Raw genomic sequence first — 27,713 nt, forward strand, 5'->3', positions numbered from 1 at the left:
TGACTTTCCTGTCAGGTCGAGGCTCGACACCGAACACAATCTTAGAGCAAACCGAGCAACAAAGCAGCACTGACTTGACTTCAGCTCACTTTAATTATGTATTTTTCTAGATACAATAACTTTAAATAATAATTTAGTATGTAGCAGTAAAAAAAAAACTTTATTATTTACAACACACCCTGCTCCAAAAACACACGTTTACACAATCCTTCTCTTGAAAATGAAATATACAAAAGCTTGCATTTGAGGTTAAGTAAATAAATAGTCCATGGGCCAGCAGGCCAAATTTCACATATTTGTCTACTTTGGGGTGGTAAGGTCTAATGATGATTTTCATCTAGGTCCATGTCAGTGTTGGTATGATACCCATGATTCTGAGGTAGGTAAATGTGTGCATTTTATGTTTTGACCCCTATGCGGTTAGTTGGGCCTACAGGATTGATGGTATGAAATAATGTTGTATTATATGGGAACAATCTTCTCAAACGAAGGGAATTGTATATGTTATTAACTTCATAATACAACATATTAAGGTATGAAATAACTGGAATGGTAATGACATCTCTATGGTCCCATCTTTCGGGGTCAAAGGTCATAAATGTATGCATTTTGGGGTATATCAAGACAGAATGGGAAGTATACAAATATCTAGTTCCGCTATTTGTAACAGTGTTGTTTCAACGATGAGTCAGTCTAGGTAAATCATTTTGAAGAGATGGCAAAAATGTACCAAATACCATGTTTTTACAATGAGATCCACCCAATAGAATGTACCAAATACCATGTTTTACAATAAGATCCACCCAATAGAATGTACCAAATACAATGTTTTACAATGAGATCCACCGAATAGAATGTTCCAAATACCATGTTTTTACAATGAGATCCACCCAATAGAATGTACCAAATACCATGTTTTACAATGAGATCCACCCAATAGAATGTACCAAATACCATGTTTTTACAATGAGATCCACTCAATAGAATGTACCAAATACCATGTTTTTACGACGAGATCCACCCAATAGAATGTTCCAAATACCATGTTTTACAATGAGATCCACCCAATAGAATGTACCAAATACCATGTTTTTACGATGAGATCCACCCAATAGAATGTTCCAAATACCATGTTTTTACGATGAGATCCACCCAATAGAATGTTCCAAATACCATGTTTTACAATGAGATCCACCCAATAGAATGTTCCAAATACCATGTTTTTACGATGAGATCCACCCAATAGAATGTACCAAATACCATGTTTTACAATGAGATCCACCCAATAGAATGTACCAAATACAATGTTTTACAATGAGATCCACCCAATAGAATGTTCCAAATACCATGTTTTACAATGAGATCCACCCAATAGAATGTACCAAATACAATGTTTTACAATGAGATCCACTCAATAGAATGTACCAAATACCATGTTTTACAATGTGATCCACCCAATAGAATGTTCCAAATACCATGTTTTACATTGAGATCCACCCAATAGAATGTTCCAAATACCATGTTTTTACGATGAGATCCACCCAATAGAATGTACCAAATACCATGTTTTTACAATGAGATCCACCTAATAGAATGTACCAAATACCATGTTTTTACAATGAGATCCACCCAATAGAATGTACCAAATACCATGTTTTACAATGAGATCAACCCAATAGAATGTACCAAATACAATGTTTTACAATGAGATCCACCCAATAGAATGTACCAAATACCATGTTTTTACAATGAGATCCACCCAATAGAATGTACCAAATACCATGTTTTTACAATGAGATCCACCCAATAGAATGTACCAAATACCATGTTTTTACAATGAGATCCACCCAATAGACTGTTCCAAATACCATGTTTTACAATGAGATCCACCCAATATAATGTTCCAAATACCATGTTTTTACGATGAGATCCACCCAATAGAATGTTCCATTGTTGTTTGATACAGTCATTTTCACTGAGCATGTGAACATTCCAACTTGCCTTAAAATGTATTTATCAGCCTTCAAACATTCTATTGCATAGACTCCCATACAACTAGACATATGAAGGTGTGAAAAGCATAGAAAGCTACTCTTTTGGAGTGGGTATCACATCTATTTGTTCATAGGAATGGGGGGAATAAGATGAGACTATGAAACATTTACTACCCCAAAGTGGACTCGATTTTTTACTGGCCCATGGACTACTTAACAAATCTTCAGTCCCAAAACTAATACTGCATTAGAACATGTTGTTTTCTTTACTTTGGTAAGTTACAGTAAATGTACACTGCAATATGCAGCCATTATACAAAGATCAACCAACAGCAGCAATAGTGAAAATAATATTATTAACGAACCTGATGCAAAAATGATTTAGCATTTAAGCAAAACATTTTTGTAAATTAAATGTAAGAAAATCTATGTAATTCATTATACATTTGAGAAAACTTACAAAACTTGGAGAATTCTCATGTAAAACGTGTTCAAATTGAACACATTATACAGAGTCAGCCACACAAAAAAAAGGTATCAAAGTTTTGTATGTTCAAAGAGAGTTTCAAGAGGACTGCAGAAAGTAAAACAGCCTAGCCAAACAAAAGGCACAACAAAAAGCAACAACATGAATTTGAATAAAACAAGAACAGATTTACATCCTTAAAAAAACTAAATATTATAAACTCTGTCATAGACACCTTCTGTGGGAAACACAACAGGATATGTTGGCTACTCATTCAGACCTCTCTGTTTGTGACGATGGCATCATTCTGTAGCCATACAGTATCATGATCTTAAGCCACATTCGATACACACAGCACACTGCGCAGGCGAGGCGGCTTGACCTCATCTTTCTCTGTTCTCCTCACACATACACGCACGCACGCACACACACACAAACAGCTAGTCTACAGTCTTGGCCTGATCCTCGTTGGACTTCTTCAGAATGGTGAGAAGGTTCTGAGACATGAAGTAGGGTCTCTCTGCAGTTCCGTCATTGCGTTCCAGGTCTTCCACTGGAAAATCAATGAATTGATGAGACAACAATAAGAGAACCAACCATTGTCAAACTCAACATCTCTTCAGGTAAAACAGTATCCTATTCCTACCAACCTAAAGGGCCGGTTTCCCAGACACCGTCTAAGCTTAATCCTGTACTGAAAAGCATGTGTTGATGAAAGTGCTTGTATAGTTCAGGACTAAACTTATTAAGTCTGTATCTGGGAAACTGTCCCAAAGTGAATAGAAACTCACCATTGTGTCATTCTCCCACTGTCCTATCATCATTCAATATGATTACCTTTGTCATTTACATACAAAAAAAACTATATATTGATTAATACAACAAACTTTAATCAAACTCTGCATCCAACAGAAGCAAACTGAGTGGAATGTATCATATATAAGTGAAATACTACACCAGCTAACATGTTTACAATGTGACACACACTGACAGAAACAGATAGAAAACATTGACAGAAGGTTGCAAGGTTAGTTTTGATAAAGCACTTGATAGGCAATGTTACTGAAACACCATTCAGCACAGAGATAGGAAGAAGAGAGAGAAAGAGAAAGAGCCTGAAAGAGAGCCAGAAAGAGAGACTGATAAAGAGCGAGACAGAAAGAGAGAAAGAGAGACAGATAGAGGCAAATAAAGGCAAATAGGGTCAATAAACATTAAACAGGGCTTGCAGGGTCGTATTCATTAGGCCATGCAGCGGAAAACGTTTAAAATCATTTTGCAACGGAAAACAAAAACAAGTTCAGGTACGCCTCATAATAAGGCTGGAATGGAGCAAATGGAAGGGCATCAAACACATGGAAACTATGTTTTCGATGTATTTGATACCATTCCACTGATTCCGCTCCAGCCATTACCAAGACCCTGTCCTCCCCAATTAAGGTGTCACCAACCTCCTGTGGTTAATACGACCCAGGTCTGAGAGGTTAAAACGATTGCATCACAGCAACACAATCACAGCAGTTAAGCCAGTCCGAAATTCCAAGGCAAGTAGTTTGTGGAATTTCACTACAATACATTGAGTCCAAAAACGTGTTCTTGGCTGGAGGGAGCATCTATATAATTGATACAGAACTTAATAAGCAAAATAAATAATTACAGACAGATGTAATAAGACATAATAAGCATACTAATTAATAAATACATACTGTACATACACATTGATTCCATTGGAAATCACATTTTCATATCAAAGGATATCAAAGGATTTACCATTTGGTGTCAGCTGGTATCAATGTAAACATTGTTCATTTTCACCGTTAGTTGAAGTTTTGTTTTGATTGACTGTAAACATTGTAATAGTGAATTCATAGTGCATTCATTACTCATTAATGATATGAAGACAATTAAATATTCATAATAACAATTGTAGTAGTCAGGCACAGACAGGTTCAGCACTCACAGATCTACAGATCCTCACAATAAAAAACCATCACTGTCTAAAACCAAACCAACACAATAAATTAATAATCAATAAATAAACATAATATTTTCAAGCTACAGAGATGCACTGGGTTTTTGATCAGCCTTTTACAACCACAGGACCTTGTTAGAACCATCTACCTTTACGTTAAAACAACCTTATGTGTGAATACAATACATTAGCACTGTGAAAAGTCTTGCATTTAAAAGCTGGTCATACATTTAACTGGTTCAAATCACACAGTCGTTAGCATAGAATTACATATTAGCATAGAATTACATATTACGTCGTTAGTAACAGGTACTGTATACTGGCTCCATACGACACGTTATATGAGTAGGGCCAGGAGCATTTCCTGACCTAGTTATGAGGTTTACCAAGCTTCACGTCTCCATGACAACGTAAACTACTACTCCTGGGGTGTAGAAGGAGGGTCTTTAGGCTCCGCCTCTTGAGGTTTCTTTTCCTCCGTCTCTTCCTTTTTAGGTTCTGTCGGCTGGTGATCCTTCTCTTCAGGCTTGTCCTCCTTTGATCCCTTTTCTTCCACTCCTTCCTCCTCTTCTGGTCCCTTATTTTCTGGTCCCTTCTCTTCCTTCTCCTCCTTCACTTCAGATTTCTCCTCTTGTGGTTCTTCCACTTCCGCTGCTTCGGTCTTCTCCTTCAGAGGTTGCTCCTCTTCGTTGGCCTGCATGAACACATCTTGGCGTTTCAGTTGTATCTCTCCATCTTGTTCTTTCAGCGGTACTTCCTCCTCCAGGTGAACTTCGTCCATCTGTGTAGGTTCACTTGGGTCAGCGTCTGGCTGTTCCGTACCATCTTTGTTGTCCTCTTCCTCCGCCATTTTAGTTTTGGAGAGAATCTCGTGAAGCTCCGGAGACATGAAGTACGGCCTTTCTGGAGAGCCGTCGTTTCTCTCCAGGTCTTCGCCTTCGTTGTGTGTGTGTTTGATGTGTATGATGGGGTTATGTTTGTTCGGGTTAGTGGAAAAAAAGAACAGATGCAAAAAGTGTGGAATAAGCAATAGTGAAGTGTGGAATAAGGAGGGAAGAGACAAAGAGAAGGAAAAGTCAGAAACATGACAGGCAAAAGAGGAATCTCAGGTAAAAAGAGCATTTCAGATTTGGAAAGTTGTGTGAGTGACTAAAGAGTATACCAATAAAATAGGATATTACTCACAGAAGCAGAGGAAGAGTGTGTCCACACACATAGCGTACACACTGAAGAATCCATGGGCAATCAGGTAGGATCCCACCACCACCGTCTAGGAAGAGAGAAACAGGCACACACACAGTGTTGGAATCAATACAAACAACACTTACAGACACTCTAAGGCAGTATTTCTCAGCCTTGGGTCAGTAGACCGGCCCTGGGATAATGTTGACCAGTTTTAATGTAAGGGTCCTATGAATAAGTATGACCCTTAGCTTACCAATCCCTAGCCCCAAAAACATTGAGAAACATGACTTAAAGTAACAGTATAAGAATTCATTCAGGCCTGTCTCTCACCAGAATGGGAACCCAGTAGTAGTTGAGAGAGGGGGCAGTCTGCTCCACAGCCTTAATCCTCCCAGAGAAGAAGAAGAAAGAACAGATTCCTAGCAAGAGAAGAAGAGATGCATATTATTAGGATATGAGGGCTTACTGAAAGGTATCACAGATGGTGGGAAACTGTACAAGGTGTAAATCAAGTCTCTCTGCTTGTGTTTCTGAGGATCACTTACCCACAATTCCAACGATGAGGAGCTTCCCCAAAAACAATAGGAAGTCAGTCACCTTGTCCAAGACAGCCACCCTGAGAAGCCAACAGAGAAATGAATCAAAAGAGACGGAAAACCAAAGAGATACATGAATACTGTAAATATGAATGGAGAAGAGGAGTTGTTAAAGATGCTATTGCTCTTCAGAAAAGGTCCCAGAGACTGGGGTTTGAGAAGGAGTTATGAAGGGTTTATGGAGGGTTTATGTAGGGTTTATGAAGGGCGTCTCAGTAGTCAACAACACTCACCTGATTATATTTCTCATGAGGAGGAAGAAGGCATCTCTGGCTGAGGTACAGAAGCTTTTACCATATATTGCCACCTAGGGGAAACATGTGGTGTTACATACAGTGTCAATTCACACAGTTCACACTGTCTTGAATTCACACAGTTCACACTGCCTTCAATTCACACAGTTCACACTGCCTTCAATTCACACAGTTCACACTGTCTTCAATTCACACAGTTCACACTGTCTTCAATTCACACAGTTCACACTGTCTTAAATTCACACAGCCTTCAATTCACACAGTTCACACTGCCTTCAATTCACACAGTTCACACTGCCTTCAATTCACACAGTTCACACTGTCTTCAATTCACACAGTTCACACTGTCTTCAATTCACACAGTTCACACTGTCTTCAATTCACACAGTTCACACTGTCTTCAATTCACACAGTTCACACTGTCTTCAATTCACACAGTTCACACTGTCTTCAATTCACACAGTTCACACTGTCTTCAATTCACACAGTTCACACTGTCTTAAATTCACACAGCCTTCAATTCACACAGTTCACATTGTCTTCAATTCAAAAACAGTTCACACTGTTCACACTGTCTTCAATTCACACAGTTCACACTGTCTTCAATTCACACAGTTCACACTGCCTTCAATTCACACCGTCTTTAATACACAAAGAACTTACATTTGCACAGTTAGGTTGATGAACTCACCATGATGTAGGCGTTTCTGTTGAGGAACTTGATGCATTTCTCCAGGCACCAGAAGCAGCACTTCAGGCAGCTGAGCAGGAACTTAGCAAAGCGATTCTGGGCAGCTAGTGGAGTACATAACAACAAACAGGAGATAATGATTCTGGGCAGCTAGTGGAGTACATAACAACAAACAGGAGATAATGATTCTGGGCAGCTAGTGGGGTACATAACAACAAACAGGAGATAATGATTCTGGGCAGCTAGTGGGGTACATAACAACAAACAGGAGATAATGATTCTGGGCAGCTAGTGGAGTACATAACAACAAACAGGAGATAATGATTCTGGGCAGCTAGTGGGGTACATAACAACAAACAGGAGATAATGACATCTGTTCCTGTTCATTTAGATAACAACCATCTATTCAAATGTAATAATTAGTAGTGACATTTTTTGGTCCATTTCCCACTGTGTGATGTCAATGAGGAAGTATCCCAGTCATTCACGTCTGAGAATGGAACAGGATATGTGAGAACACCACCTCACCTTTCAGCTTCTGGTCCAGGTACTCCAGCAGAACCCTGATGACCTGAACCAGAGACAGGATGAGGGAGCCGAAGGCCAGGGAGCCTGTATGGTATCTAGACAGGGGGAAGAAGGTAAAAGATTGTGTCCAAATTATTGGTCTCTCACTAACTCTCCATGTAACTCTTTCTTTCTTTCTTTCTTTCTTTCTTTCTTTCTCTTTCTTTCTTTCTTTCTTTCTTTCTTTCTCTTTCTTTCTTTCTTTCTTTCACTCACTCACTTGCTCACACACTCCCACCTCCCCCACCCACATGCACTGCTTACACCCACACCACACACACATGCACCCCCCCCCCCCCATCTCACACAGTACCCCTCCTACCTGAGGGCTCGGCCAAGTGAGGAGCAGATGGGATTGGCTGGGATGTCGTCAGGCTTCTTGAAGGCCCAGTAGTAGGATGCGAAGGCCCCAGCCAGGGTCACCTGACCTAGCGCCGTCACAAAGTTAGCACACCAGAAGAAGAGGAACACGTTGTAGAACTGGAACATGATGAGGTATTTATGGTAGTAGGTCTCGCCTCCGTAGAAGGCAAACAGGCACTCGGCGTCCGGGCACTGGGCTGTGATGTTGGTGGTGTTGAACGTCTGAGGAAAGAGAGGGGAAATCTCTGATATTAGCACTTCTGCTGGTATTAAATCAGTAGTCCACTTATATTCAATAAATGAGAAAAAAAACATTTTTTGAACACTATATACAGATAGAATAGAAAGAACATATTAAAGTTTACAAAAAATAAGCCTGATATGTAAACAGGCAGATATGGAAGAACAGAGACATCTTGTGGCTCACCTCGGGATAGCAGGTGTCTCTGGAGTACTCACACTCAGTGGTGTTGAACACTTTGTACACCTGGTCATTGGAGGTGGACAGGAAGCTGGGAAAGGCAGTCAAGGAGGTTCCATCACCAAGGAAGTAGATACTGAGACATGTCATACAGACGTGACCATCTGCATGGAAACTTTCCTGATACATTTAGTTTCTGCAGCGATGACTTGTGGAGGAGTCGTCCCAGTTATTTTCCTTGACGGTCTCAGTCTGTCCACATTTCAATCTGCATGGTTCCCTTCACCATCTACAGCTATCTAGACTAGCGCTACAACAAAACCTATAACTAAAAGTAATCTAGTACATCTCACACCATTACAAGGACCGTTACAGGAGCACTTCTTTCCCTTGACAGACATGTAAACATGAATAACATGATTGACAGCTGAAGGATACACAGCGGTGATGGCCCAGTAGGCTATGACCAGGGCCAGCAGGGCAAAGGTCAACAGAGGGTAGAACAGTGATGACATCACATGGCCAACAGCCCTGCTGGCCTCCTTGATGAGGGCGATGGCGATGAGGACTCTCTTCCTGAGGAAGATGAGCAGCAGGATGACAACCACCTCCACGATGGACAGGATGATCACTGACGGAGGAGCGGAGCGCAGTTAGAGTGTTTGTGTGTGTGTGTGTCTCAACTTGAGTTGAATGAGTTGATGTGAGAGAGCGAGGGAGAGAGAGAGAGAGAGAGAGTGGGAGAAAGAGTATAGAGAGGGAGATTTGAAATCCAAATTTGAAATCCTTATTCAAGGTTTCAAAGACCTCTCTGATGAGAATAGGCTACCTGTCCTGTTGGGGGAGGACGCAGAGAGCTGTGGGTTGGCAGCGCACTACATTGCTGCCTGCCTTAACCTGTTGGGGCTAGGGGGCAGTATTTGCACGGCCGGATAAAAACGTACCCGATTTAAACTGGTTACTACTCTTGCCCAGAAACGAGAATATGCATATAATTAGTAGAGTTGGATAGAAAACACTCTAAAGTTTGTAAAACTGTTTGAATGGTGTCTGTGAGTATAACAGAACTCATATGGCAGGCCAAAACCTGAGAAGATTCCATACAGGAAGAGCCCTGTCTGACAATTTATTGTCCTTCTGTAGCCTCTCTATCGAAAATACAGCATCTGTGCTGTAACGTGACATTTTCTAAGGCTTCCATTGGCTCTCAGAAGGCGGCAGAAAGTGTAATAGATGTCTGCAGTCTCTGGGCTAAGTACAGCAGCTCTGTTTGTTACTGGCCTGCCTGGGGAAAGTGACACTGGAGATGCGCGTCCACGAGACTACTCCATTTTGTTCTTTCAGTCTTTGAATGAATACAACGTCGCCCGTTTGGAATATTATCGCTATTTTACGAGAAAAATCGCATAAAAATAGATTTTAAACAGCGTTTGACATGCTTCGAAGTACGGTAATGGAATATTTTGATTTTTTTTGTCACGAAATGCACTCGCGCGTCACCCTTCGGCTTGTGACCTGAACGCACGAACAAAACGGAGCTATTTCAATATAACTATGGATTATTTGGAACCAAAACAACATTTGTTGTTGAAGTAGAAGTCCTGGGAGTGCATTCTGACGAAGAACAGCAAAGGTAATCCAATTGTTCTTATAGTAAATCTGAGTTTGGTGAGGACCAAAGTTGGTGGGTGTCAAATTAGCTAGTCGTGATGGCCGGGCTATCCACTCAGAATATTGCAAAATGTGCTTTCGCCGAAAAGCTATTTTAAAATCTGACACCACGATTGCATAAAGTTCTGTATCTATAATTCTTAAAATAATTGTTATGTATTTTGTGAACATTAATCGTGAGTAATTTAGTAAATTCACCGGAAGTTTTCGGTGGGTATGCTATTTCTGAACATCACATGCTAATGTAAAAAGCTGTTTTTTGATATAAATATGAACTTGATTGAACAAAACATGCATGTATTGTATAACATAATGTCCTAGGAGTGTCATCTGATGAAGATCATCAAAGGTTAGTGCTGCATTTAGCTGTGGTTTTGGTTTTTGTGACATATATGCTTGCTTTGAAAATGGCTGTGTGATTATTTTTGGCAGGGTACTCTCCTGACATAATCTAATGTTTTGCTTTCGCTGTAAAAGCTTTTTGAAATCGGACAATGTGGTTAGATTAACGAGAGTCTTATCTTTCAAATGGTGTAAAATAGTCCTATTTTTGAGAACTTTGAATTATGACATTTTGTGGTTTTAAATTTGGCGCTCTGATTTGTCACTGGCTGCTGAATAGTGTGGGACGATTTCGTCCCACGTACCCTAGAGAGGATAACATGAAAGACAGTGTCTGACAGACCAACCAACCTGCAAATGTCCTCTATGCTTATTGTTATTGTTCAATGTATGGTTATTTTGACCCTTGATTATTGTTGTTACTGTTGTCCTGTTGACTATATTGATTATTATTATTTTAATTATGTTAACATTGTAAATCTCCAAAGTAAGCTTTGGCAATATGTACATTGTCACATCATGCCAATAAAGCAAATTCAAATGAATTGAGAAAGAAAGAAAAAGTGAGAGCGGAAGAGAGAGAAAAATAAATAGAGAGGGAGAGAGAGAGGGAGGGAGGGAGGGAGGGAGGGAGACAGAGGGAGGGAGGGAGACAGAGGGAGGGAGGGAGGGAGGGAGGGAGGGAGGGAGGGAGAGAGAGAGGGAGGGAGAGGGAGGGAGGGAGGGAGGGAGAGGGAGGGAGGGGGAGAGGGAGGGAGGGAGAGAGAGAGGGAGGGAGGGAGAGGGAGGGAGGGAGGGAGGGAGAGAAAGAGAGACAGAGAAAGAGAGGGAGAAAGAGGGAGAATGAGTGCATGTACTCACTGAAAGCCAGCCAGGTCTGTCTGATCTGCAGGTAAACAGAGAAGTCTGTCTGCAGTCCCAGATCACGGATAGTGACGTCAGAACCCGGCTCTCCCTTCAGGTTGCGGTACTCCATGGCACAATGGAAGATCCCTAAACATTTGAAAGGTAAGAGTCAGCGAAATGACGTTGCACGAGCAGCACTGCAGATATTGAGATGAGCAAGATGAAATACTTTGCTCTCACACAGTGACACACAGTATCTGGACATGTGTACGGGGTTTGCTTCACACTGTTACAGACTATTAGCCATGGGACCAAATCAGCTGAGAAGTTTAGCCTCGCACTTCAACACTCTTAGTTGTTGTGGAAATTGACCCACTATGCTGTTTACTTAGTGCACCTACTTCATATCACTGAGCCTACCGCTAACATTTCTTAATGGCTAACTTGATAAAGCACAATGTTGATATTATTCTTTTGAATGTTACTTTAAATAGGTAAAACAACAGTGTGTTTTCAGTTAGATAGGTTTCAGGAAATGGGAATATAATACCATATCCGATGACCAGTATCACCATGACGATCATGACCCAGATCATGATCCCGGCCAGGTAGCGCAGGAGGACGATGAAGATGAGACTGACCACCATGGCAATCACCAGACCACTGGAGGAGAGACAGGAAATAACATTCACAGAACTTTATTAAGATGAGACTGACCCCACCACTATCACCAGACCACTGGAGGAGAGACAGGAAATAACATTCACATTCACAGAACTTAATTAAGATGAGACTGACCACCATGGCAATCACCAGACCACTGGAGGAGAGACAGGAAATAACATTCACATTCACAGAACTTTATTAAGATGAGACTGACCCCACCACTATCACCAGAGCACTGGAGGAGAGACAGGAAATAACATTCACATAACTATCACCAGACCACTGGAGGAATGCAGATAATAACATTCAAATTCACAGAACTTTGTTGTTCCTGTGAGGGAACATTTATATCTATGGGGATAATAGGGGTAACTGGCCTATAGCGTGTGCAACTTTCTTTATTGTCTTGTGTCATGAGTGTGTTTACCAAGGAGAGACACTCACATCAGTATCCAGTACCAGGACACAGTGTAGTCCTCAAAGATCCTCATGGCTACCTGGCGAGCCTCAACAACCACATTGGACTTCCTGTAAGAACAACAAGTCCACTTAACACTTTGCTAACAATTGACAGACAGACAGGTGGGCGGACAGGCAGACGGACAGACAGATTGAAAGGTTGATTGATTAATTCATACAGTACCAGTCAAAAGTTTGGACACACCTACTCATTCAAGGGTTTTTCTTTATTTTTACTATTTTCTACATTGTAGAATAATAGTGAAGACATCAAAACTATGAAATAAAACATATGGAATCATGTAGTAACCAAAAAAGTGTTTTCAAAGTAGCCACCCTTTGCCTTGATGACAGCTTTGCACACTCTTGGCATTCTCTCAACCAGTTTCATGAGGTAGTCACCTGGAATGTATTTCAATGAACAGGTGTGCCTAGTTAAAAGTTCATTTGTGGAATTTCTTTCCTTCTTAATGCATTTGAACCAATCAGTTGTGTTGTGACAAGATAGGGGTGGTATACAGAAGACCAAGTCCAAATTATGGCAAGAACAGCTTAAATAAGCAGTCCATCATTACTTTAAGACATGAAGGTCAGTCAATCAGGAACATTTCAAGAACTTTGAAAGTTTCTTCAAGTGTAGTTGCAAACACCATCAAGCGCTATGATGAAACTGGCTCTCATGAGGACCGCCACAGGAAAGGAAGACTCAGAGTTACCACTGCTGCAGAGGATAAGTTCATTAGAGGTAACCACCTCAGATTGCAGCCCAAATAACTGTTTCACAGAGTTCAAGAAACAGACACATCTGAACATAAACTGTTCAGAGGAGACTGCGTGAATCAGGCCGTCATAGTCGAATTGCTGCAAAGAAACCACTTCTAAAAGACACCAATAATAAGAAGAGACTTGCTTGGGCCAAGAAACACGAGCAATTGACATCTGTCCTTTGGTCTGATAAGTCCAAATTTGAGGTTTTTGGTTCCAAACTCCGTGTCTTTGTGAGACGCAGAGTAGGTGAACGGATGATCTCCGCATGTGTGGTTCCCACCGCGAAGCATGGAGGAGGAGGTGTGATGTTGTGGGGGTGCTTTGCTGGTGACACTGTCAGTGATTTATTTAGAATCCAAGGCACACTTATCCAGCATGGCTACCATAGCATTCTGCAGCGATACACCATCCCATCTGGTTTGCGCTTAGTGGGACTATCGTTTGTTTTTCAACAGGACAATGACCCAATACATCTCCAGGCTGTGTAAGGGCTATTTGACCAAGGAGAGTGATGGAGTGCTGCATCAGATGACCTGGCCTCCACAATCACCCGACCTCAACCCAATTGAGATGGTTTGGGATGAGTTGGACCGCAGAGTGAAGGAAAAGCAGCCAACAAATGCTCAGCATATGTGGGAACTCCTTCAAGACTGTTGGAAAAGCATTGCAGGTGAAGCTGGTTAAGAAAATGCCAAGAGTGTGCAAAGCTGTCCTCAAGGCAAAGGGAGGCTACTTTGAAGAATCTAATTTGTTTAACACTTTTTTGTCAACTACATGATTCCATATGTGTTATTTCATAGTTTTTATGTCTTCACTATTATTCTACAATGTAGAAAATAGTAAAATAAAGAAAAACCCTTGAATGAGTAGGTATGTCCAAACTTTTGACTGGTACTGTATATTGACGGTGCTTCAGGTTGAGGCATGAGGACTCACTTTGAAGCGTCCAGAAAATCCGTGGCGTTCACCCTCTCTCCCTCCCCATTGTCAAAAATAGTCTCGTTGCCAATGACGACCACACCACCTTTCATGGTACTGAGAGCTGGGAGGCACCGACGAGTGACTGGAGGGAGAGTAGAGAGAGTGGAGATCAAAAATCACTAACTGTGTGGTCACTATACATTTACTAAGTCTTTATAAAAACACAAACGCACGTTCCATACACACACACACACGCATACAGTGCACGCTATGGCTCGTGAGAAGACTTACATGGTTTGCTGGACATGAGCATCGAAGGACACAGGCCATCCCTCAGGATCTCGGGAGCACTCTGCGAAACACAACAAAATCACCCTTAGTTACACATTATTTCCCTAACTACCTACTTTGCCACTGCAAATGTATCTCCTCTGTCACCCACCATTTTGGAGAAGTCCACTCCTTCCTTGCAGAACTGCTTGTAGTACTCCTGCTCTCCTTTGTTCAGGTTGGCTTTCAGCAACGTCATGTGTTTGGTAGGACAGCTTTCCACACATAACTGAGTGGTGGGGCACTGGAACTCCAGCAGGGTCAGGGGACTGGCACACTTCAGGATGTTGAAGTAGAACAGGAGAGGTTTCTTCCTGTTAGAGACAGTTACAGTTGAAGTCAGAAGTTTACATACACTTAGGTTGGAGTCATTAAAAATAATTTTCAACCACTCCACAAATTTCTTGTTAACAAACTATAGTTTTGGCAAGTCGGTTAGGACATCTACTTTGTGCATGACACAAGTCATTTTTCCAACAATTACTTACAGACAGATTATTTCACTTATAATTCACTGTATCACAATTCCAGTGGTTCAGAGGTTTACAGACGTTTGGTTGACTGCGCTTTTAAACAGCTTGGCAAATTCCAGAAAATGATGTCATGGCTTTAGAAGCTTCTGATAGGCTAATTGACATAATTTGAGTGTAACGGCCGTCATATAAAGGGGACCAAGGCGCAGCGTGTTGAGTGCTCATCTTGAAGTTTAATGAAAAAATCGAACACTTTACCAAATAAACAAAATGACAGCCAACAGTTCTGTCAGGTACTTAAACTAAACAGAAAACAACTACCCACGAAAACAAAGGGAAAAACAGGCTGCCTAAGTATGGCTTCCAATCAGAGACAACGATAAACAGCTGCCTCTGATTGGAAACCATACCCGGCCAAAACATAGAAAAACAAAACATAGAATGCCCACCGACCTATCACACCCTGACCTAACTAAACAGAGAAAACACAGCTCTCCTAGGTCAGAGCATGACATTGAGTCAATTGGAGGTGTACCTGTGGATGTATTTCAAGGCCTACCCTCAAACTCAGTGCCTCTTTGCTTGACATCATGGGAAAATCAAAAGAAATCAGCCAAGACCCCTGAAAAAAAATTGTAAACCTCCACAAGTCTGACTCATCCTTGGGAGCAATTTCCAAACGCCTGAAGGTACCACGTTCATCTATACAAACAATAGTATGCAAGTATAAACACCATGGGACCACGCAGCCATCATACCGCTCAGGAAGGAGACGCGTTCTGTCTCCTAGAGATGAATGTACTTTGGTGCGAAAAGTGCAAATCAATCCCAGAACAACAGCAAAGGACCTTGTGAAGATGCTGGAGGAAACAGGTACAAAAGTATCTATATCCACAGTAAAACGAGTCCTTTATCGACATAACCTGAAAGGCCGCTCAGCAAGGAAGAAGCCACTGCACCAAAACTGCCATAAAAAAGCCAGACTACGGTTTGCAACTACACATGGGGACAAAGATCGTACTTTTTGGAGAAATGTCCTCTGGTCTCTGATGAAACAAAAATAGAACTGTTTGGCCATAATGACCATCATTATGTTTGGAGGAAAAAGGGGGAGGCTTGCAAGCTGAAGAACACCATCTCAAACGTGAAGCACAGAGGTGGCATCATCATGTTGTGGGGATGCTTTGCTGCAGGAGGGACTGGTGCACTTCCCAAAATAGATGGCATCATGAGGAAGAAAAATGATGTGGATATATTCAAGCAACATCTCAAGACATCAGTCAGGAAGTTAAAGCTTGGTTGCAAATGGGTCTTCCAAATGGACAATGACCCCAAGAATACTTCCAAAGTTGTGGCAAAATGGCTTAAGGACAACAATGTCAAGGTATTGGAGTGGCCATCACAAAACCCTGACCTCAATCCTATAGAAAATTTGCGGGCAGAACTGAAAAATTGTGTGCGAGCAAGGAGGCCTACAATCCTGACTCAGTTACACCAGCTCTGTCTGGAGGAATGGGCCAAAATTCACCTAACTTATTGTGGGAAGCTTGTGGAAGGCTACCCGAAACGTTTGACCCAAGTTAAACAATTTAAAAGCAATGCTACCAAATACTAACTGAGTGTATGTAAACTTCTGATCCACTGTGATGAAAGAAATAAAAGCTGAAATAAATCACTCTCTCTACTATTATTCTGACATTTCACATTCTTAAAATAAAGTGGTGATCCTAACTGGCCTAAGGCAGGGAATTTTTACTAAGATTAAATGTCATGAATTGTGAAAAACTGAGTTTAAATGTACTTGGCTAAGGTGTATGTAAACTTCCGATTTCAACTGTAGTAGTTCATATGTAGAGACAGTTATATAGTAGTTAATATGTAGAGACAGTTATTTAGTAGTTAATATGTAGAGACAGTTATATAGTAGTTAATATGTAGAGACAGTTATTTAGTAGTTAATATGTAGACAGTTATATAGTAGTTAATATGTAGAGACAGTTATTTAGTAGTTAATATGTAGACAGTTATATAGTAGTTAATATGTAGAGACAGTTATATAGTAGTTAATATGTAGAGACAGTTATTTAGTAGTTAATATGTAGAGACAGTTATATAGTAGTTAATATGTAGACAGTTATATAGTAGTTAATATGTAGAGACAGTTATTTAGTAGTTAATATGTAGAGACAGTTATTTAGTAGTTAATATGTAGAGACAGTTATATAGTAGTTAATATGTAGAGACAGTTATTTAGTAGTTAATATGTAGAGACAGTTATATAGTAGTTAATATGTAGACAGTTATATAATAGTTAATATGTAGAGACAGTTATTTAGTAGTTAATATGTAGAGACAGTTATTTAGTAGTTAATATGTAGAGACAGTTATATAGTAGTTAATATGTAGACAGTTATATAGTAGTTAATATGTAGAGACAGTTATTTAGTAGTTAATATGTAGAGACAGTTATTTAGTAGTTAATATGTAGAGACAGTTATATAGTAGTTCATATGTAGAGACAGTTATATAGTAGTTAATATGTAGACAGTTATATAGTAGTTAATATGTAGAGACAGTTATATAGTAGTTAATATGTAGACAGTTATATAGTAGTTAATATGTAGAGACAGTTATTTAGTAGTTAATATGTAGAGACAGTTATATAGTAGTTAATATGTAGAGACAGTTATATAGTAGTTAATATGTAGACAGTTATATAGTAGTTCATATGTAGAGACAGTTATTTAGTAGTTAATATGTAGAGACAGTTATATAGTAGTTAATATGTAGAGACAGTTATATAGTAGTTAATATGTAGAGACAGTTATTTAGTAGTTAATATGTAGAGACAGTTATATAGTAGTTCATATGTAGAGACAGTTATATAGTAGTTAATATGTAGAGACAGTTATATAGTAGTTAATATGTAGAGACAGTTATTTAGTAGTTAATATGTAGAGACAGTTATATAGTAGTTAATATGTAGACAGTTATATAGTAGTTAATATGTAGAGACAGTTATTTAGTAGTTAATATGTAGAGACAGTTATTTAGTAGTTAATATGTAGACAGTTATATAGTAGTTAATATGTAGAGACAGTTATTTAGTAGTTAATATGTAGAGACAGTTATATAGTAGTTAATATGTAGACAGTTATATAGTAGTTCATATGTAGAGACAGTTATATAGTAGTTAATATGTAGAGACAGTTATTTAGTAGTTAATATGTATAGACAGTTATATAGTAGTTAATATGTAGACAGTTATATAGTAGTTCATATGTAGAGACAGTTATATAGTAGTTAATATGTAGAGACAGTTATTTAGTAGTTAATATGTAGAGACAGTTATATAGTAGTTAATATGTAGAGACAGTTATATAGTAGTTAATATGTAGAGACAGTTATATAGTAGTTCATATGTAGAGACAGTTATATAGTAGTTAATATGTAGAGACAGTTATTTAGTAGTTAATATGTAGAGACAGTTATATAGTAGTTAATATGTAGAGACAGTTATTTAGTAGTTAATATGTAGAGACAGTTATTTAGTAGTTAATATGTAGAGACAGATATATAGTAGTTCATATGTAGAGACAGTTATATAGTAGTTAATATGTAGAGACAGTTATATAGTAGTTCATATGTAGACAGTTATATAGTAGTTCATATGTAGAGACAGTTATTTAGTAGTTAATATGTAGAGACAGTTATATAGTAGTTAATATGTAGAGACAGTTATATAGTAGTTCATATGTAGACAGTTATATAGTAGTTAATATGTAGAGACAGTTATATAGTAGTTAATATGTAGAGACAGTTATATAGTAGTTCATATGTAGAGACAGTTATATAGTAGTTAATATGTAGAGACAGTTATATAGTAGTTCATATGTAGACAGTTATATAGTAGTTCATATGTAGAGACAGTTATATAGTAGTTAATATGTAGAGACAGTTATATAGTAGTTCATATGTAGACAGTTATATAGTAGTTAATATGTAGAGACAGTTATATAGTAGTTCATATGTACAGGAATTACATATACAGTGGTTATAATAGGACATTCAGGACGTTATTTTTTATCTTCACACAGCAGGGTGTTACAGGCTCACCACAGAGCATCAGGATGATACCACAAAAGACATATTAACACAAAGAGACAGATAATATCTTGACATGTGAATGGACAAGAGGAATTCTAAAGGATCAGTACTGAAGAGAGATGTTCAAAGGCAGAATAAATAGGGGAGTAATGGAAGGGGCTTACTCCAGGGGGGTCCCGGCCTGGCCACAGAACTGTCCTCTGCTGTCAGTCGGGTAGATCACCTTCCTGGGGTCCCCCTGAGACCAGGCTGGAGAAGGAGGAAGTATAACAACACTGTAGTTCACATACTGTCCAGTTATCATAACGACACACAATGGAATAGAATAGAATCCCTTCAAATAGAATAGAATATCACTTTACTGTGTCTTGTTAGGGCCTTGTGTTTTGGTTAATCATGTCACATGACCTGGAATTTAAACTTTATTTCAAGCTTTTTCATCAAACTGTCCCCTTTTCTTTTTATGTCAGACGGCCCAGTACCATCCTCAGACAATTGCTTACATTTTTGGTCCAATTACCATTTCTGGAAAAGGCTTAAAATAAAAGTTAAAATCCAGGTCATGTGACATGATTAACCAAAACACAGGGCCCTAGAACTGATGTAATGGCCAGTAATCGTGTAGTTGTGGAGACACTGACCCAGGATCCCCACAGCAAAGTATCCCAGTATGGCCAAGATGAAGAGAATACAGCAGAACACATCTGTGCAGCCCCTGGCAACCACAAGAGCAGAGAGGGAGAGAGAGAGAGATGGTTCGACTGCTATGTTTTGACGTTGAGCTTTATTGAGCTTTGCGATGTGGGTAATTGGTAGAGTGAGGATTGGCTGTCAGAGCTGATAATGAGATGATTACCTGTTGTGGATGGGCCCTTTGAAGGTAGGGTCAAACTTCCGTGCTTCACCTGTGAACAAGCAAACAGAGAGAGTTTAATATGTTTCTTTACATTTATACACAGATGTGTGTCTATGTGTGTGTGTGTTTGTGTGTGTATGTGTGTGTGTGGTGTGTGTGTTTATATCTGTGTATCAGTATATCTGTACGTGTGTGTACACATTAACAAAGCTGAGACGTATTTTCCATAACAAAAGGATTCTCCCGCAAGACTGACATGCCTAGCAACCCACAAAATGGCTCCCCGGTGACTCAGAGCTCCCGGTGGACATTCTTAGGCGCCATAGTAACGCTATGGTAACACCTCAGAGACTAGGCAGGCGCCACATCAGACAGCACGTCTACTCAATTCACCATAGTCTGGTAGCAGAGCAAGACAATTATAATGTTGTGTATACAGTCTGAATGTTCCTGATACAATGTATTTTACATAACATCTAGAAACCAACACAAAAAGCTCAATCATCCAAGAACATGTTGAGTTCTTATCCAGAGTGACTTACAGTACTGAGTGCATACATTGTCGTTCTTTCCCCCCTCGTGGGAATCAAACCCACAACACTGGCGTTGCCAACGCCATGCTCTACTAACTGAGCTACACACTTCTACAATACGCAAATGATGTGGGGCAACATTGTATTTCCTGTTTTGCATCTAAGATCTTGATCCTTATCCTGTTATGACATATGGCCATGTATCTTGTTAATGAACGTGTCACCTTATTTTCTGAACATAGAGCACAGTGTGACTGAGAACATTGTTGCAGCTTCTTGTGGACGTGATATACTGTTCTGTCAACGTGAGATAGAACGGTGAGGCTTTCCATCCTGCTCAACGAAAAAATAGGAAACACCCCTTTTCTTTGGATGGCAGAACAATTAGTTTGACTGTACAGTATCTAAGAACATTATTGTATGAGTGTTGGAAATCCCATTGTACACAACGGCTGCAATGTGATGACACACTGTAACCTACACTCTTAGAAAAAAGGGTTCCAAAATGGTTCTTCGGCTGTCCCCATAGGACAACCCTTTTTGGTTCCAGGTAGAACCCTTTTTGGTTCTAAGAGTGTACACTATTTCACTGTGTCATCAGATCACACACGTTGCAACCATTGAACACCCATAGAAAAAAATATATTGGTTTATAAACAAAAGTGAGTTGGCTCAATCTCAACCACATTCATTTACTGTCTTTAATTACAGTCCATAATGTTCAGTTCAAAACATAAACAACGTCACAGGCAACAACTGAAAAGGCTACTCCCATCATGCCCTCAATCAGTGAGAAGTGAAAGACACAACAGGCACAACAAAAACCGTTACACCGCTGTCCTGAATATTTGCAATACCTTTATTCTTTGCCATTCTCACTCCTCAGTCACTCCTTTTCTGTCTTTTTCATCAACAGGTTGGCTGTATTCATGTGTTGTGTTGCCTATATTTCTTTCAGTACACTTTTACTGCATTAAGTGTGTCTCGACTCTAGACCACCACCTTAGACCTCACTTCCTTCTTCCTGTGTATTGCAAAATAAAGAACGAGTCAAATCTTGTATCTGGCAGAGTTCTGCCTTCCTTTACCGTTATGCTCCCTCCTTTCCCTCGCTCTCTTCATTTCTCCCTCTCTTTGCCTCTTTTACTGGGCTCTTATCATGGGAATGGGTGGCACACAGGAGGGTTGGAGAGGAGGGAGAGAGAGGTAACAGTGTTTTTCTTTTCCCTCAGCGGCATTACTTAACCTTTTTCACTCCTAAAATGACTTTGGTGAGTTCACCCTAATAAGAGTGGATTTTAAAAGCTATACAGGACTTGCATCTATCCTAAAATAGATGGGTGTGGATGCAAAAGTCCGGGTGGCTAGAAACGAAGCTAAACATCTATCATTCTCATGTAGGTCAAGTATGTAGACGCTGATATAATATGATCATTCGTAAAACTCAACTGCAGTTCCCTTCCAATTCTGGGGATAGCAACAGGCGATGCACCTAACTGGGTCGACTGCAAACACCCAGTATGTGGTGCACTGTGCATGACTTAGTTAGGTCAGTGGTTCATACAGAATGTTCCTTCAAATAACATATGCAACCTTATATCTGTAAAAAGCCTACAGGAAGAGGATCCTTCATATGATTCGGTAGTTCTCTCGCTAGCCAGCGATGATGGGACTTGATGGGACTTCTCTGAACTTTCTAACTTCTTGTTTCAAAGTTAAGATGTATTTTCTAACTTTCACTCCTCTCATTGCCTTCACAACCATGCTGAAAGTATCTATAACTAGACTACATATGATTTACAAACAATTGATTAACTATCAAATATATGATCTATAAGTCTATAGTCTATAAATGAGTTTTCAACAAAACACTGACAATGTTTGTAGTCTACCCAGCATTTTATTTTGTACTGTAATATATTTTCATGTGTATTTTCATGTGTATTTTATACTGCATTAGACAGAGCGCATTTGGAAAAGAGAGCTCTCAATATGTCTTCCCTGTCGAAAAAAAGGTTCAATCAAAAATGAAAATGCAGCCTGCATAGATCACCATAGACCACCATACATATCTCAGACGGACTGTTCTGGAAGGATGATACACCCTCCTACATGTTCTCCCTGGTCTGGCCATGACACCTTCCCACCCCCAAGGCCATGTGATAGACAGACAGCATGGTATAGACAATAGCGACTCGTGTGTATTGACAGATTTCAGTCTGACAATGGGACCTAGAGTGGCAGTGCTGTTTGTGCTGTCTTGTCAATTGTCATGACAATGACCTAAGCAATAAAGTTCAAACAGATCTGGGGCCAGCCTAGCAGAAGCTTTTATCCAAAACAGCCAGTCCAGTGATTCCTTTCACTGTGTGACCCCAGCGGGAATCGAACCCACAACCTTGATGTTGCTGGCGCAATGCCCTTACCAGCTGAGCCACACAGTGCTGTCGTGATGGACATGTTCCACTTCCAGACCCAGTGGGACTATTGAATGTCCACTACCTAGACACTCTTAATGGGGTTGTGGTCTAGTGATCTAATGGTTTAGTGTCTGCTGGTCTGTTGTGGTCTAGTGATCTAATGGTTTAGTGTCTGCTGGTCTGTTGTGGTCTAGTGATCTAATGGTTTAGTGTCTGCTGGTCTGTTGTGGTCTGGTGATCTAATGGTTTAGTGTCTGCTGGTCTGTTGTGGTCTAGCACACAGAGACAGGGCATTACTGCCACGGCTGGATGGTCATCATAGCAGTAGCTGCAGATAGGTGGTGGAGAAAGAAGCCTCTCGTTCCAATGCTACTCAAAAACATTGCATTTGAATGTGGATATGAATCTTGTATATTGATGAGTTATTACTAATTCCATGTGTCTGTACAGGAATAGGTTGGAAGGACTTCTCTAAAAACACAGGCTACTATAGTGGCAGGTAGCCTAGTGGTTCAATTGTTGTGCCAGTATCAAAAGGTCACTGGTTCTAATACCTGAAGCAGACAAGATGAAAAATATGTTGATGTGCCCTTGAGCAATGTACTTAAACCTAATTTTCTCCAGTGGAGCCGTACTACTATGGCTGACCCTGTAAAGCAACACATTTCACTGCACCTATCTGGTGTAGGTGACAATTCAACAACAGTACATCATATTGATGTGTATATGGAATAGGTCATGGTGTAGTTTATACTGCACAACTCAACTGCTTCCAGAGTAAACTCTTCTTTGGCAGTAGCCTGAGAGAAGCCATCAGATATTCCTGAGACTGAAGGGGGGGAGGGGGACGTTCCCAATTCCCTTTTCTGAAATGTCTAAACTTGTCGCTGGTTGCCAAATAAATCCAGCCCAAATCCCGCCTGCCGCTCCCCTCTCATCCCCCTACATGGCTCACTACGATCACACTAAGCAACTCTGTCTAACAGTTTTGCTGTGACCTAACAGCCAGAGACAGCATGACAAAGGAACATTGTGAAGCAACACACTCACTCACAAGCAGTGTGTGTGTGTGTGTGTGTGTGTGTGTGTGTGTGTGTGTGTGTGTGTGTGTGTGTGTGTGTGTGTGTGTGTGTGTGTGTGTGTGTGTGTGTGTGTGTGTGTGTGTGTGTGTGTGTGTGTGTGTGTGTGCCTCTTCAGTTGACTGCCCCTAGACTCAGTGTGTTGAGTTGGTACATCAGACAGTCAGCAGCAGGCCTGTGCATGCTGCTCCCGGCGGGTGCTTTAGACTAGACAAGACATCCAGCCGGCACACTGGCCCACTCATACACAGTCAGAGGATATTCATATAGACAGACAACATGGCAGGAAACTAGCCTGGTCCCTGGGCTGTTTGGTCTGTTTTGTTGTCTCCAGGTTGTTGGCAAAACAGCACAATGAGACATGATACCAGGGCCTGTATGTGTCTCAGAGTAGTGCTGATCTAGGATCAGTTTCAATACTCCTACTTCAAGATAAACACTCCTACCTCCTAAATCAGCACTCCTACCTCCTAGATCAGCACTCCTACCTCCTAGATCAGCACTCCTACCTCCTAGATCAGCACTCCTCCTCCTAGATCAGCACTCCTCCTCCTAGATCAGCACTCCTCCTCCTAGATCAGCACTCCTACCTCCTAGATCAGCACTCCTTCCACTAGATCAGCACTCCTACCTCCTAGATCAGTACTCCTCCTCCTAGATCAGCACTCCTACCTCAAGGATCAGCACTCACACCTCCTAGATCAGCACTCCTCCTAGATCAGCCCTCCTACCTCCTAGATCAGCACTCCTACCTCCTAGATCAGCACTCCTACCTCAAGGATCAGCACTCCTACCTCCTAGATCAGCACTCCTCCTAGATCAGCCCTCCTACCTCATAGATCAGCACTCCTCCTAGATCAGCACTCCTACCTCCTAGATCAGCACTCCTACCTCCTAGATCAGCACTCCTACCTCATAGATCAGCACTCCTACCTCATAGATCAGTACTCCTACCTCCTAGATCAGCACTCCTCCTCCTAGATCAGCACTCCTCCTCGTAGATCAGCACTCCTACCTCCTAGATCAGCACTCCTACCTCCTAGATCAGCACTCCTACCTCCTAGATCAGCACTCCTACCTCCTAGATCAGCACTCCTACCTCCTAGATCAGCACTCCTACCTCATAGATCAGCACTCCTACCTCAAAGATCAGCACTCCTCCTCCTAGATCAGTACTCCTCCTCCTAGATCAGTACTTCTCCTCCTAGATCAGTACTCCTCCTCTTAGATCAGCACTCCTACCTTCTAGATCAGCACTCCTACCTCCTAGATCAGTACTCCTCCTCTTAGATCAGCACTCCTACCTCATAGATCAGCACTCTTACCTCCTAGATCAGCACTCCTACCTCCTAGATCAGCACTCCTACCTCCTAGATCAGCACTCCTACCTCCTAGATCAGCACTCCTACCTCCTAGATCAGCACTCCTCCTCCTAGATCAGCACTCCTACCTCCTAGATCAGCACTCCTACCTCCTAGATCAGCACTCCTACCTCCTAGATCAGCACTCCTACCTCCTAGATCAGCACTCCTACCTTCTAGATCAGCACTCCTACCTCCTAGATCAGCACTCATACTCTGAGACACTTTATGAATAGAGGCCCTGGCTAGCAGAAAACTGGGATCCAGGCTTTTACTCTCTATAGGTACCTGAAACATTGGTTTAAAGGCCTTCTGTTCAGTTTCTGACCTTTCTGGCTGATGTGTGACGTGGGGGCAGGGAGCTGACTGAGGACAAGGCCTGTTTACATGGCAACAGGAAAGTCACACGGATACTGTACTGACATCAGTGGCTCCTTAGATAAACCATAGAGCAGGGATCATCAACTAGATTCAGGACAATTCTTTCTTGAGCGGATGGTCGGTGGGCCGGAACATAGTTACAAATCATTTGTAGACTGAAAATTGACTGCGAGAAGCCCAAACAGATAATAACATAATAACTTCAAACCTTGCTTATATTTGTATACGATCATGTCTCTCTATTATGCGTGGGAATACTTTGTAACAGATTTCCAAAATTAAAATCACTTGGAGCTGATTTCTGGTATTTTTACAGTCTTATGTCCACCAATGAAAATTCCAACAAAAAATGATGATTATTCAAATACATTTTTGTTTGGCTCAGATAACTTGGGGGGCCAAATAAAATCACCTGCCTGTTGGGGAACCCTGCCATAGAGAATGTGTCTATAAGTCAACTATTGTCCGTCTCTCACTCCCTTTCTTACAAACTAGTCATACTGGATGGATATCAGTGAATCCAATTTAACATGACTTAGATTACATTGGAATTAATGACTGTAAGTCGCTTTGGATAAAAGTGTCTGTTAAATGGCATATATTATATATATTATTACAAACCTAGGCCTCTATCTTCATCATAGTATGACTAGGGTGTGGCCTAAATGCTGAATTACCAACAACATATTGTAAGCCTGCTATGTTGGTAATCAGTTGAGGTTTGAAGTGTAGGTCTATTCTAACATGTGATGACATTGACTGGAGGGATTAAGGCAAGATAAACAGGACGGAGGACCTCGATGACTCAAAAGATGTTATGAACAACAACTCAGCCCAAAGTCCAACCACCATTTGGAAGTGCAACTGCAGCGAAGAACAGGCTGACTATCAGTCTACCTCTTGAGAGACATGTGTCATGCTACGCAATGAGTGACGTTTTAGAAAGTCGTCATGGCAAAACCTAAATAAATCAGTGTTAATGATGCACTATAGCTGAGGGCCAATTGTTTCTGCTGCGGTGGTGTGTGTGTGTGTGTGTGTGTGTGTGTGTGTGTGTGTGTGTGTGTGTGTGTGTGTGTGTGTGTGTGTGTGTGTGTGTGTGTGTGTGTGTGTGTGTGTGTGTGTGTGTGTGTGTGTGTGAGTAATAACCATATGGCATTCTAGACATCACCACATGGGTGTTGTCACACAAACAACTTCTGCTTCTGTGAGAGAGCAGACTGAGCAAACCTCAGCGTTATAAGCTGTCAATACACATTCATCGTATTGATTATTCTGTTATAGAAATGAATTGGCAATGAATTAATCATTGCCTGCAAAGCAACATTTGACTAATAGCTTTGTCCTATATACCTGTTCAAGTCAAATGGACAAAGGCTGTAGAATAGACTATCCGACTTTGCTATCTGATTCTTCTGATTCCAATTAGTGGGAACAATAGACCGTGTGGGAGACATATAGGCCATAGGGGGTTATTCATTTCCATATGATCAGTGTACATAATAGGGCAACAATGAATATCCCTTAGTCCTTAAATTGAACATAAACAGCACATTTCTTGATAGATGTAGGCTGGAGCAGCACAGCTGCAAGCCTTTGATAAACGCAGGATTCATTCTTTGTAACGGGTATTTTTAATTGGAAACGTAAACTATTATTCTGCACGCTGATTAGGATGATGTTGCGATTTAAATCTGTTTGGGAGTGGGACACACGCGGTCGGTCCCCACCCATCATTCACGAGTCATTGTTTCCATTTTTTCTACCCACACCCCTTTTTTTAAATAACGGTGCGAAGAAAGGGAACATTTCTTACCATATTTCGAGTCCGGAGTCGGATTCTTCTCGTTTAGCTCCATGGTTGAATACTTGAGTGTTCTCGCTGCTGGCTGCTGATCAAATTTTGGACAGTTACCATGGAAATGTCGAAAAGAAAAACATCAATAACACAGTGAGCGACTCCCTATTCGCCGTCAAAACCGAACGTACTG

The 27,713-nt window shown here is 40.7% G+C and overlaps 1 protein-coding gene across 4 annotated transcripts; it reads right to left on the minus strand.

Moving 5' to 3' along the window:
* Nucleotides 1–141: 141 nt before the first annotated feature.
* On the minus strand, nucleotides 142–27,713 carry LOC115178818 (choline transporter-like protein 2). Of its 4 annotated transcripts, none has more exons than XM_029740158.1 (20): nucleotides 27,539–27,710; nucleotides 19,949–19,997; nucleotides 19,734–19,807; nucleotides 19,257–19,341; nucleotides 14,625–14,826; nucleotides 14,474–14,534; nucleotides 14,198–14,324; nucleotides 12,479–12,562; nucleotides 11,919–12,031; nucleotides 11,384–11,515; nucleotides 8,948–9,140; nucleotides 8,516–8,600; nucleotides 8,048–8,310; nucleotides 7,687–7,781; nucleotides 7,159–7,262; nucleotides 6,447–6,520; nucleotides 6,163–6,233; nucleotides 5,948–6,036; nucleotides 5,618–5,702; nucleotides 142–3,013 (listed from the first exon to the last, which is right to left on the minus strand). In XM_029740158.1, exons 1-20 carry the CDS (start codon nucleotides 27,579–27,581, stop codon nucleotides 2,901–2,903), a joined length of 2,142 nt encoding a protein of 713 aa, XP_029596018.1. In that variant the 5' UTR covers nucleotides 27,582–27,710; the 3' UTR covers nucleotides 142–2,900. The 4 variants fall into 4 exon arrangements, with proteins under 4 accessions (XP_029596018.1, XP_029596019.1, XP_029596015.1 ...); XM_029740159.1 differs by lacking the exon at nucleotides 27,539–27,710 and adding an exon at nucleotides 21,339–21,594; XM_029740155.1 differs by lacking the exon at nucleotides 142–3,013 and adding an exon at nucleotides 3,330–5,368 and having other exon boundaries at nucleotides 27,539–27,713.

The sequence above is a fragment of the Salmo trutta genome, chromosome 38 (genome assembly GCF_901001165.1).
Source record: "Salmo trutta chromosome 38, fSalTru1.1, whole genome shotgun sequence".
Lineage (NCBI taxonomy): Eukaryota > Metazoa > Chordata > Actinopteri > Salmoniformes > Salmonidae > Salmo > Salmo trutta.